We start from the raw sequence: 12,590 nt of genomic DNA, 5'->3' as shown, positions 1-12,590 counted from the left end.
GGGTATCATTTTATTTGATGATATTATATTAAACACTTTCAAAGTCTTCCTAGGTGATAATCACAAAGATAATTATAAGATGACATATAAGTTATAGCACACATTCTTTCCAGAGCAAGGCTCAGTACATGTACTAATAGGTAGGTCTTATGTACATTAAGTAGGCAGTTAAAATTATTAGATGACATATGTGAGGATACGTGATTTTGCACTTGACCTTTGCGCTGATGCTTTCTTGTTTATGCTAAAACTCATCACATTTTAAAAGCACGTTACAAATTTCTTGGTTTGTTTCACACTTTATTACAGCTGCAATATGGCCCCCCAAACTGATGTTGAGTAGCAGCAATATCTCCTCCACTGCAGTTTGTCACTATTGTGTGAAAATGTATTATTTTCAAGCATAAAACTGTCTGCTCTCCCACAGAGAAGAGGATGGCTCAGTCACTGGTGATCTAGCAATCATTGTTGTCATGGGGGCGCGGAGGGCTGTCTGCAAGCTATTTGTGGCTTTTGTGAACCTATAAATGGAAGCCTGCAGCTCAGAGTAGTTATCTCTGCTGCTGTGGGCTCCAGTTTGTCTGAAGGGCTGGGAAGCAGAGAGCAGCGGAATGTAGACTCGGAGGTCAGCACCGGCTCTCGGCACGAATGCAAGCATGGCCTCGGAACAGCCGTGTGGGGCCTTCGGAAAGGTGAGTGGTCATTGAGAGCAGTGACATGTTTTTTGGGAAGCTGGAGTGGGACAACTGAAGGAGGAGGATTCACTCTTAAAGCTGTCACACTAATGGATTCACTCTTAAAGCTGTCACACTAATGGATTCCAGGTGAATGCAGTGGGTGCTATTGCTGACAGTGACCTTGAGGGTAGAAAAGTACTCTTAGAATTCTCAAGTCAAATGTTGACTAGTGTTGTGTGTATGAGGACAATGCGACCTTACAGATGGATGATGGGCTGAGTGAGTTCAGAGGACTGATTTAAACTTCTCTTCAATTGAAATGAAAATCATATGAAGCTAAACTGAATTGCATAGTTTTATGTTGAAAATACATGTTGTGTTGATTACATATAGGTCGCATTACATCACTTGGACAAAATTAGTGTCTGTAAGTCCCGCTACTTTGTTGCCACAGTGCGGAATTAGCCAGATAAAAAAAAATCTTGCTTGAACGCACATTAGGTACTTAATAAATTAATATTAACACAAATTTATTCCATCCCTCTCATGTGATCCTACAGTAGGTTATTTTTAATTTGACAAAACACCCTGAATCTAAACAGGTATTCTGGAGTCTGCACTGTCTCCTTTCATGTGTGATTCCTCCCAAGGATAAAACCTGACTGAGCACAGCATTACTGCCATTCACTGTAAACCTACAATTTCTGATCTGTGATCTGATCATGGTGTGGCATACACATGGTTAAAGATGAGTCAACCCTTAGAGGGTTTGTGGTGGGTGCACAGTGATACAATAAGAGTGAGTACTGCTTTAAAATTGGATGCAGTGGAAAGTGTTTATTTCTATTTTGATCAGTTCTGATTTTCTCCTACTCCCTGAGATGGAGAACATTAGAGGGTTAAATGTCACAGGACAAGAGTAAAGACAGGATGTTTATAGGTATTTATATACATAATAAAAATATATCCTTGTGGTAGTTCCCAGCTTTGAGGTGCTGAGTTATAGCAGAAACCACATGGCTTTGTGGGAAAGGCCTTGGCAAGGCTTCTTTATCAACGGTTAGGGGAGGATTGAAGTTTGAAATGACTGAACATAGTACACACCTACGTGTTTATCTTTAAACCGGTAATGACATTTTGTTGGAAGCTTAACATGCTGGAAATACTGGTCTTGACAAGTTCCTTGCTTTGATCTGAAAGGGAGAACTTGTGAGAGTTGTCATGAAGTTAGAAAGTGACACTGAGAGGAAGTCCTAAAAGAAAGTTAAAGGTATGATGGCTCAAAAGTGAATTCAAAGGAAGGCATGTAAATAGTACAGATGTAAATAGAACATAGGCCAAGCAGGCCTTCCAAGGAAATAGAGCAAAAAAAAAAACCCAGAGAGCAAAATCTACTCATCATTCATGACAAAAAGCTGTTAATTATCCAGGCTGACAGGTTGCAATGACAGATGCCTTCTCTGTAAATGCTATAAAGAATAAAAAAAGACTCTCAAGGTGTCAAAAACATTTGTTATTTGAGACTACAGACTTCAGCTGTGCAACATCAAAATGTACTGCAGATAATCATGTATTGCTTTTCCCTCACCAATCAATCAGTTACCACACAGGTCTAACCACATGCTCAATGCTCAGTTCAAAGAGAACCTGTATATTGTACTTACCCAGGGTTGGAAAAGCAGTCACACTCACAAAGGCGATAGTTAGATTGAATGTGAAATCATGAGGTTGCTCTGATATCTGGTCTCTTCTCAGTCTATCAGTGAAACACACTGCAAATTGCAGATGGACGTAAAGCACGTTTTCTTCTAGCACAACATGCTATTGTCACCATTCCTTGATTACCAGAGGGGAACACAACTTTAACACACACTTCATTTTATATACCCTTCAATATACATTTTTCTTTGTGATATTCAATTGGCTAGCTAGATAACAAACAAATAATGTTAACACTATTGTGGACCCTCTTTCAAAAAAATACCAATAACATTCTTGAAGATTAACTATATCAGGGTAATCTGAGACTTATTGAACTGTTATCAATATCCAATGCTAAATGGCCAAAGAAACACATAAGAAGCTTGATAATTTTATTATCTGAAGTTTAGTCTCATTCAGTTGGTACTGAACATTCTTTTGCTAATGCCATTCTACAGGTTGGATAAACAGTCAACATACACACAGGTAGCTTGGGTTACACAAATATATGTGCACAAGCACTGAAAAAGTATATTTGTTCTTAATATGTCTACTTTAAGGGGTAGTTTAGGATTATATAATGTTAGGAGTATATAATGTATATAATAATATTATGGAATTATGTAATGAAAGGTATCAGAATGACCAACCACTGCTAGCTTTAATGCTTTCATAGGGTGGTCACAGTGGAAGACCATGAATAAGATTCAGTTATGTCATAAATACTTTCTCATATAATTAGGGGTGGGCATAGATTAATTTTTTTAATCTAGATTAATCTCACTGAAATCTTGAAATTAATCTAGATTAATCTATATTAAAATGGCGCATATGCGTGCTACCCAAGTAATGACTAAAAGTCAGTTTTTGAGATAGGGTTTCTTAATACAGAGGGTGCATTAGACCAGGGGCTCATCTCCTGTTTCCAAAATGCATCAATGACTGCTTGAGGAAGCTGTTCTACTTTGATACTTGAAGAAAAAAAAAACATGCTCAATAAAATGTAGGCTACTCGTGTTAAAAGGTTTATTCAGTTAAACATGAATTTGTAAGCCTACATACTGTATATTAAAAGGGGTTGATAACATGTTTATTCAGCTAAACATGATATATGAAATGTAAGCCAACATTTAGTACATTTAACCTCATGGACGTAATTTGGGGGGGACTTTTTCAAAAGCCGGTTTTGGTCCTCTGCAGTTTTAACGGTTAAAAAGAAATATTTAAATAGCGACGAATCTAGTGCTAGGACCATGCAGAAAACGACTGCAGAAAACGACACTTTACGTTCCTAAAAATGAATTTTCCATGAAGCAAACCTGGCGACTTCGTGGCTGCATCCATGTAAACACACGAACGATTTGTAATTCACAGGTTTGAAAACTCGTTCTCGTCCCTACTGTGCAATTTGGTTAGGAATACAGCCGAGCTAAACTATCAAGTTGAAAATCATCATATTTTGCTTACCCATTTTAACCCAGTTCCCAACCCAACTTTAACAATAGATTAACGGCGATAATTTTTATATCGCCCGATAAGAGTATCAAATTAACGAACGCCGTTAACGCCGTTAACGGCCCACTACTACATATAATACATAAAATTACAAAACTCATTGACAAGCATTATCTAGTTAAAAAATCATAGACAATTAAGCCATAAATCAGGGTTTTAGCTTGTCTCTTTCTTTTCCTCTTACTTATGAACATATTAACAAATAACTGAATTTGTATGAACAGGCTTCCTGCATTTTATTCTGTGTTTATCTTTTGGCTTTCAGCCAAAAAGGGAGATTGGGGAGATTGTCCTAACCACTAAAATACAAGGAATAAGGATTACTGAGCTTGTTGGTTGCATCTGAAGTTAGAATGTTTTCTGCAGTTGGTGATATCTATCTAAAAATAATTCAGTACATGAGTGGCTGTATGGTTTACCTGGCTAAAGAGGAAATAGTACAAGGATCTAGATTACATGCATTACTGGTACACACTGTAAAATATTGTGAAAAATTAGGCCTGTGATCTTGAACATATGTGTACTCATGCTGACATATTGATGTCTTTGACATCTAATGATTATGAGTAAATATCCCACTTGACTCAACTCATCAGTCTTTGTTAATCAAATCTTACACTTAGTCAAATCTAAGGTATTAAAGCAGGAATACACTGAGGTGTTTTGGGCAACTTATAAAGGAGGGCTCTTGGAATTACCCGTTAGACAGGCTGAATATATGTTTAAATTGAAATATACAGAGAAGAATAATGGCTTGCTCATTGGGGGCTAGGACTCGGACACTTGTAAAGCTGCTTTGTGACAACAACTGTTGTAAAAAGCGCTATATAAATAAAATGTAATTGATTGATTGATTGATTGATTGATTGATTGATTGATCGAATAATGATTGGCTAATACATTTGGGAAGAAATGTTGCCAATATCTTTATTCATCTGACTAAAGACGGTACACTCAGGGTTATGCCCCAATGAAAATGTCAAACTTGTCAAATGTCAAATTTTAATTTTGATGATGATGAAGACCAATAAAAGAGCTGCAATTGGTCCTTAGAATACATAAATGGAGATGAACCTGCAGCCACTAAATGAATATCAAAATATTACACATGAAGAAACAATCACCAAGACTATAGACTTGACATTATTAGGATTCACCAATGACACAAAAGTGTTTTGAACTGTTTGAAGCTTTCTAAGACACTTCAGCTGCTGCTGGGCTTTGACCCGCTGAACTACTGAAAATGAATGGTTTTGTTAAAATGAAAATGATTCAGTTTTATTTTGAAAAAAAAAGAGAGAGAAAAGCTTACTTATATTCTTAGTGAAGTGTGCACATGCGTGCCTAATTGATGAGGTCAAGCAGTACGACATACTGTGACTGCAGCTGAAGATACTGTCTTGAATAATCATGAACTCATCTGTGAGGAGCTTTGTAATTGTTAATTAATGTTGTGCTGACCTTATCATTAGGCCATTCTATCACTAGTAGCAACATGCAAATGATCACCTTGTTGACTATGTAAAGACATGCTGGCTTCTAAATTCTCCCTCTGCATTTGGGCGATAAGAGTAGCTCAGTTTTTCTCCAGAACTTGATTACTGTTTATCTTGTTGTGTTTTGCTTGTGCGTGCCATTATTATTGAAAAGGCTTAGTACTGGAGGCATAGCTGAAGAGAATAACACCCCGCTGCCTTCAGAGCTTGGTGTCTGCTGCATGTTAACGAGTATTGTTGGAGAGTGCAGGAATAACAGGGCTGAGAGACCTGTGTGGTGGGAGCCTGCACAGGTCAGTGCAAAATGGCCATTGGTTTTCACCATCTTCCCTACATGTACGCACACAGACATGTGTGCCCAGATACGCACACACATAGTGGGTTAATTAGTCGCCTCCGCTGGGTTTTCAGGATAAAACTGAATCTCACGGTATTACACTTATGGTGCTTCTGTATCTTCTCCACCTTTCAAGACTGGAAGTGACTCTGGAGAAATTAAAGAGACAATTTTTTCCAACATTTTTCAAATGGCAATACAAGTTGTGTTGTGGGCTATGCAACATCAAGCTGCCAAAAATGTCATTACTGTTACAGTGAAAGGTTCTTTGATTCATCTGAGGCAAGATGTGGGGTTCTAGAGAAAAAGACCAGCAGACAGCACACATGCAGCAGACCAGACCAAGAAAAACAAGCCTTTAGCCAGTTCTTCTGCTTGCTATGTAAGCTACAGGAACAGTATGACCCCATCTATAATTACAGTTATTAAATCTGAGAGAGAGAGAGAGAAAGAGAGAGAGACAGAGAGAGAGAGAGAGAGAGAGAGAGAGAGAGAGAGAGAGAGAGAGATATGTTGGCAAGCAGCAAATGACTTTTGTAACCTTTCCTGACTTGTGTTTGTTAGTGGCTTACCCTGTCTCTGTGGTTACACTGTAAACAGTGGAGTCAATAACATGAATAATGGAAGTGACCCTGAAGAGTATGGTCAGAAGTCGTAACAGATTTTCAATGGGTTGTAGGTTAAATGGAGGTAAGGCTACCAAAAGTTTGCTCACAGAAAGCACACTAGCACTAGTATAAAGTTATTAGGTGTCATGTTATATTCCGAACGTACAAACAACATCTTCAAGAGAGACGTAAAATAATAATAATAATAATGGTTCCAATTTGTACTGTTTCCTGTTATTTATTATAGTATTTGACAATGATGCATGAGGAATAGGCACAAGCTTGATGGATACTCCATAATGGGTTCGTCATACTAGCTGCCCAGGACCCATTAAGCTAAAGAAAAAGAGTTCTTCATATTCATAGCCACATATCTGACACAATAATTGCCTGCTCTGAATGACTGTGATGTCTCAGACAGACCCACTTGTAAGAAACTGGATGTTATCTATATAGCATTTTAGAAAACTGCATCTTTTTCATAGACAGAATATTTTAAGCTGTTATTTCATAGCCATGTTTATGCCTTGAATTCAGAACTCAATAAATCACTTTTGGCTATTTTATTATTCTATAATGAAAAAGTGACTTTAATATCAACAGCACAGGACCTTGTTCATCTGATGGATTTATCACTGTTTTCTAAAACCCTGAAATTCTGTCCTGACTGACAGAACATTTCATAAAAGTAAAAAACTTTTTTCTGAGGAAATCCGAACAAATGTCAACTTAAAGGTCAAGGTTAGCATCTTCATGTGCTCTTTTTACGTCCAATACAAATTCATACCTTCTTTCAAACCACAAATGATTTCTTTCTCTCTCTACATTTGCCACATTTGAAACGTCTTTTTGAATGGTGTCATTTCGTTGATATCTGACACTGAAAGCAAAGAACAAGGCCATCACCACCTCCATTTCATGATCACAAAAATATGCTGAGGTACTTTTAGGTCTCTTAAAGTGATTGATGAACTATGCACACAACAGTTAGAACTTTTGAATGTGCGTTTAAGTAACACTTTATATCTGTTTACTCAAAATGAAACCTTTCTCTTTTGGAAAGAGCATTCAAGATTTTCATCGTTTCTCAACCACTGCAAAATCTGTGCCATATAAGCAGAGGTGAATGAAGCAGCCTAAAGTCATTCTAATGTAAAAGTCCTGGGACTTCACTAGACACAAAGACAGTCTGACAATCACAACATTCATTGGTATAGGTACAAGACTTAAGAGTACTATATTTCTCTTTACATAATACTTGTGGCCTAAAATAAAATGGAGGGCTGAGGTATGAGTTCTTTATGGGAGTGTCTCATGGCATACATTTAGTTTAGAACTTTAATACAAACAAGTCATAGATTGATGGAAAATACAAATGGAAAATATTTTTTACAGATATAAATAACCACTGAAGAGAATATCGCAGCAACTTGTCAGTCTCACAGTGATGTGCAATGCTCTATTATATGCTATAATATGTGGATTGTGCATGACCATTTACACAGTCCTAATGAGAGGCAATGTGGATGTTTGTAAAATGGTGCTCCAGATACCCAGATTTGTCAAATACAAGGACAAGTGTTCCAATCTGCCAAACGGCGGGAACAGCCATACATAGTTGAGCAATTAAAACAAGGGAGAGAGAGATTGTGAGGGCAGACATCTTGAGTCCTAATTGTGTAAACACTGAGTCTGACATGACAGTAAAGTTACAGAGGTGCTGTCACCAACAGAATGATGAAATGGTGAAAAACACACAAATAATTAGTTACTAAATGCTAGTAATTAAAATGTAAATTAGTAAAAAGTAGTAGTTTGCTGTTCTACAGAAATGGTTGAGTATCGTTAAAAACATTTTGACAAGATTTACTAAATCTTTATGATAAGTGTACAAATCTGTAACAATTCAGGAATTTCCCTCTGGGATCAATAAAGTATCTATCAGTTTTATATATGAGTGAGTACATGTAACTGGTTAATTCACATCTGAGGAAACAGTTTGACTGTGACATAGTATTCATCATACATATTTTGATTTCTGCTGCTTAAGGTCCACATTTAAAAAATATTCTGACTATATTTGTTGTAGAGCAATATCTATCATATATGAAGCTTCTTTCGACTAAATTGTGAAACCATGATCAAAGCTGACAGTACTCAGTGCTTATAAATCCCATTTTTTCATAGGGTTAGGGTGACATGCTGCCACATATTCTCAATAGAACCGAACAATGCATAACAACAACAGAACCATGGCAACAGAACAGTGGCAACAGAACCATGGCTGTCTCTAGAAATGACTCTAAAAGCAAAATGAAACAACTACTGAGGTGATGAAAACAACTAGTGTATTCAAGCTGTAGGAAACAGTTACAGCAAACTGAACTATTCCCTCACCTTGCTGTGAAAGCTCCTCTGATAAGTAGGGGGATGAGTTCATGAGGGACTGAAGGATGTCCTGTGGTTCACAAATTGCTACAGTACAAAGATTATTGCCAGAGAACTTGAGGTGTGAGTTTTAAACAGAGCATGTTGTTAGTTGTCTAGGGGTCACATGTTAACTTGAGCTGATGTATTGGTGAGGTCAGTGATGTACATGTGAAGACTGCAAAATGGTGGCATTGAAACATATCAGTAATGTAGACTGGTGTGGTTTCAAAACAAGGTTCTCGGAACATCACATATACAACACAACTGAACCAACACTACTGAACCATTTGTCAGCGTTAGAGAACTACCACTCGGACTCAAGACTTTCAAAGGGAGCACTATAATGTGCTAGTGTGAGAGACCGCACCTCTAAGTTCACACAACCGTAACTTCTGTACTTTGTAATTACTTAATTGTTGAAAGAAATTAATGTTATTTTTGGAGACTTGGTAGATGTGATCAGTGCATTTAATCCCGTTGCACACCTTTTCCATTTATGTTAGTTTAAGACAAATGCATCTATGACTATAGCAAGCCTACTTTTCATACTCAATCACTTCACCAGGGATATTCATTTTGAATCATATTTTGTGAATATCTTCTTCACTATCCCCTAATAATTATTGAGCTGAGCTGAACACCTTTTTAAAACTGAAATCATGATGTGGTATCATAAAAGTGTGGCTGTGGCATCAGCCGTAATCACAGTACCTTGATTAGCTCAAACATAAGTGGAGGTTAATCAATCTTTTCTGTTAGAATTGGCATGTTCAAAGAGAAATGTGTCTCTCGCATTTTCGAAGCAGGAATGTGTATAGTGTCCTTGGTTTATGCGTGGGTTCTCTTAGGATACTCTATGTATTTCCTCTGCATATGCATTGACCTGTTGTTGTGCCTCCGTGTCTGCTGTTGGGAGAGGTGAAACGCGGTCGAGAGGAGCCGGTCATGCTTCATGTCCCGTATTCATTCATTGCGAATGCACCAGAAAGGTGGTCATGCTGTTCCCGCTCTTCTTTCATGTAGGTCTCCACTGTTTTTGCCACCAAGTTAAAGTCATTCACCTTCCTGCCAGTTCGGAAAAAGCTGCCCACAGAAGGCAGAGTTGTAACCGAAAGAGAGAAGGGCTCAAGTACAGAAACGGTAAGACAACATGCTGAGTATTAGGTATGTGAAATAAACATTACTATGTAGTGCTTTTCACAAGTGCTGTTTGTTGTGCTCTGTGCTGCGCATGCACTGCTCACATTCAGAAAGCATCTGTTCAAGCTTTTCAAAGTGTTACGCAACCCGGGTTGGGACATGTGCACTCACATGTGAGCAATACCAAAGAGTCATGTCTCCTGCTAAAAGAATGGGTATGTGGGAAGGAGAGACACACATACCAACACACACACCCACGCCCACCCTCCCATACGCACGAACACACACACGCATGCACTTTTCGCTTTGCATGGCCAAAGTGCTGGAAATAGCCGCACATGACTGTAGGCTGCGTTGAAATGGCTGAAGTTTCAGTTTAGCGGTTGCTTGGAAACATTTCCTGTCCCCATGACAGGCATTTGGAGATCCTGAGGGATCTGAGATGAGCATGATGGACGAAGATGTTTACAAGGCCAAGGTTGTGTATGTGAGAGACTCCGAAGATGTAGGACCTGAAATGATGAGCGAGCACTTTCAAATTCAGGTAAGCGTGAATTCTGTGTGGCAGGAGCACTTCAAAAGCTTCCAACAGAGTAAAACACCACAGTATGAATAGATATTTTTTTTATTTTGCAGAGATTTGTTCACTTTGTTGCTTATAATTTATGTGTTATTATGATAATGTAGAAGGTATAGATGATGAGGAAGACAGATGAATTCCTTTGGCAATAATTGCAGTAGTGAATTAAATTATGGAAGAGGAAATTGATTTTAAGGAAACCCTTTATGGATTCGTTTAATGTCATTTATTTTTTAATATCACATGGTCATTAAAAGGCTTTTTACTGTAATATTATTCTAACATAATGATATAATAATATCATTTTCTCACCGTCTTTTCTTCTCAGCTCAAACCCACTGATACGTCAGTTCTTAGCCCATCCCCATCCCTACCCATGGATCAGGCTGAAATAGGTTGTACAAGCCCCAAGCCCAGCTCTGTCACCACAGAGACAACTCATAATAAACACCAAGGCATCTCTCAGCTCGGGTGTCACAACACCTTTTCTGGTGCTGAAGTCAACTCAGGGCTGTTTTTAAACAGCATGTCTCAGAGAGAAGAGGGAGTCCTGAGCCCAGCCAGCTCAATGGACCTTTTCACATCACCCACCTCTTCCAAGGAGTCCCTCCTCTCTGAGGGCTGGGAGCGGGAGAGGGGCTGGTCTGCCCTCCGAACACTGTCTCCCACCAGTTCCCCTGTTCCCTTTAGCTCCCCATGCTCCTCTGTTAGGTCAGGATCTTTCACCCCTTCCGTGGTGAGAATCAAGCGCCACACTCTGGCCTCGGGCTCCAGCCTGGCACAGATGCCGCACTCTTCCAGCCGGACGATCTGTTGCGACGGCCAGGCCCCGCTGCCGTGCCCCTTGTCAACACGTGCCCGCCATAGGCCGCCACCCACTCAGTTGTCGTTGCTGACGGCCATCTTAAGGAAGGGACGTCTGCCGGTCCTGTCTGCTGCCTCACAGAGACCCTACTCTCCCTGCTGGCCCATTAGTCCAGCCAGCATGCTGTCCTGTGCGGCATGCACAGCAGCCTCTACTGTTGCACCCATGGAAGGATCCCTGGCAAAGCCCTGTGCTTTTAACAACATGGGTTGTACTGAGTCCAGTCACAGCACAAACTTTATCTCTGATACTGTATCCGTGTCAACCAAGAAACATAACAATATTGGCATCTCCACAAAGCCAGTGGGAGCACTAGATTCATCTGAATCTAGCACTATTGACTGTCCTGCAATTAGTTGTAGGGTCATTTCATCGCCAGAGGGTGCCAGCTCCTTGATTCTGCCAAGTTCTTCTCCCTGTCTGCCAAGAGATGCTTGTGTGCCCTGCACACCCCAGTCTTTCTCCACAGCGAAGATCCTGTCATCCAAATCAAGCCATTCATCCTGCTGCAGCTCTGAGAATGAGACATCCACTCCAGCATCATGTGACCAGTCTGTACTCCTAGGTTTAGACAACTCAAAAGAGTTGCAAGATTCTTTTTCATCAAGTCCAGGCCATGGACCCACATCAAATGGCTCCACTCCTTATATGAACAACACCATTCCTCGTCATGCACCATCCTCGACTTTGAAACATGGACAGATGCTTCATGAGCCCTCCCCCACCCTTGACCTGACACCATGTCTACTTCAAGCCACCGCTGCTTCAGCAGTTACGAAACATGTGGATAACAGCTCACTTTCCAAATTGCCAAATTTCAAGAAAGAGTCCCCAGACTTAGAACGGGTTTGCTTGGTATCTCCGGCTTTGGGACTTTCCGCTTCTCCCAGGGCCACTGGCCTTACCCGCCTGGCCTGCACTTCTGCTGTCTCTCCGGTCAGCTTCCTGCCCAGGCCGAGCTCTCGCTCCCCTTCTTCAGACTGCTGCACCCTGTCTCCCTCTCCAGTGGTCCCCAGTCGTCAACTCTCCCCTTCTCCATCTTACTCCCTCTGTTCTTCACCTTCTCCATCCCTGCGGGGCAGCACCCCGGACTACACAGACAGAGGCAGCAAAAACCGAAAGGTACTGCCGATGCTCCCAAGCAGCTCTGTTGCATGAATCTTGCCTGATTTAACAACCCAGAGAGCAGAAGTACCTTCACCAGTTTTCTAGCAGGCGGGTGGGATTATATATCTTTTTGC

At 40.0% G+C, this 12,590-nt stretch overlaps 1 protein-coding gene across 3 annotated transcripts in view; it reads left to right on the top strand.

The window, feature by feature from the left end:
- The first annotated feature begins 556 nt into the window (after positions 1-556).
- mlip (muscular LMNA-interacting protein) overlaps positions 557-12,590 on the top strand; it is a 36,565-nt gene continuing 24,531 nt past the window's right edge. For 2 of the 3 annotated variants that reach the window (XM_076974474.1, XM_076974473.1), the window contains exons 1-4: positions 557-692; positions 9,788-9,904; positions 10,320-10,448; positions 10,813-12,471. In XM_076974474.1, the coding sequence (XP_076830589.1) occupies positions 657-692; positions 9,788-9,904; positions 10,320-10,448; positions 10,813-12,471 (1,941 nt within the window). In that variant the 5' untranslated portion in view covers positions 557-656. Of the gene's footprint in view, positions 693-9,787; positions 9,929-10,319; positions 10,449-10,812; positions 12,472-12,590 lie in introns of those variants that run through there. The other variant, XM_076974475.1, reaches the window with a different exon arrangement.

Source organism: Brachyhypopomus gauderio, chromosome 15, assembly GCF_052324685.1.
Source record: "Brachyhypopomus gauderio isolate BG-103 chromosome 15, BGAUD_0.2, whole genome shotgun sequence".
Taxonomy (NCBI): domain Eukaryota; kingdom Metazoa; phylum Chordata; class Actinopteri; order Gymnotiformes; family Hypopomidae; genus Brachyhypopomus; species Brachyhypopomus gauderio.
Note: the sequence above shows the minus strand (reverse complement) of the source record. Positions and strands in the feature narration are given on the sequence as shown.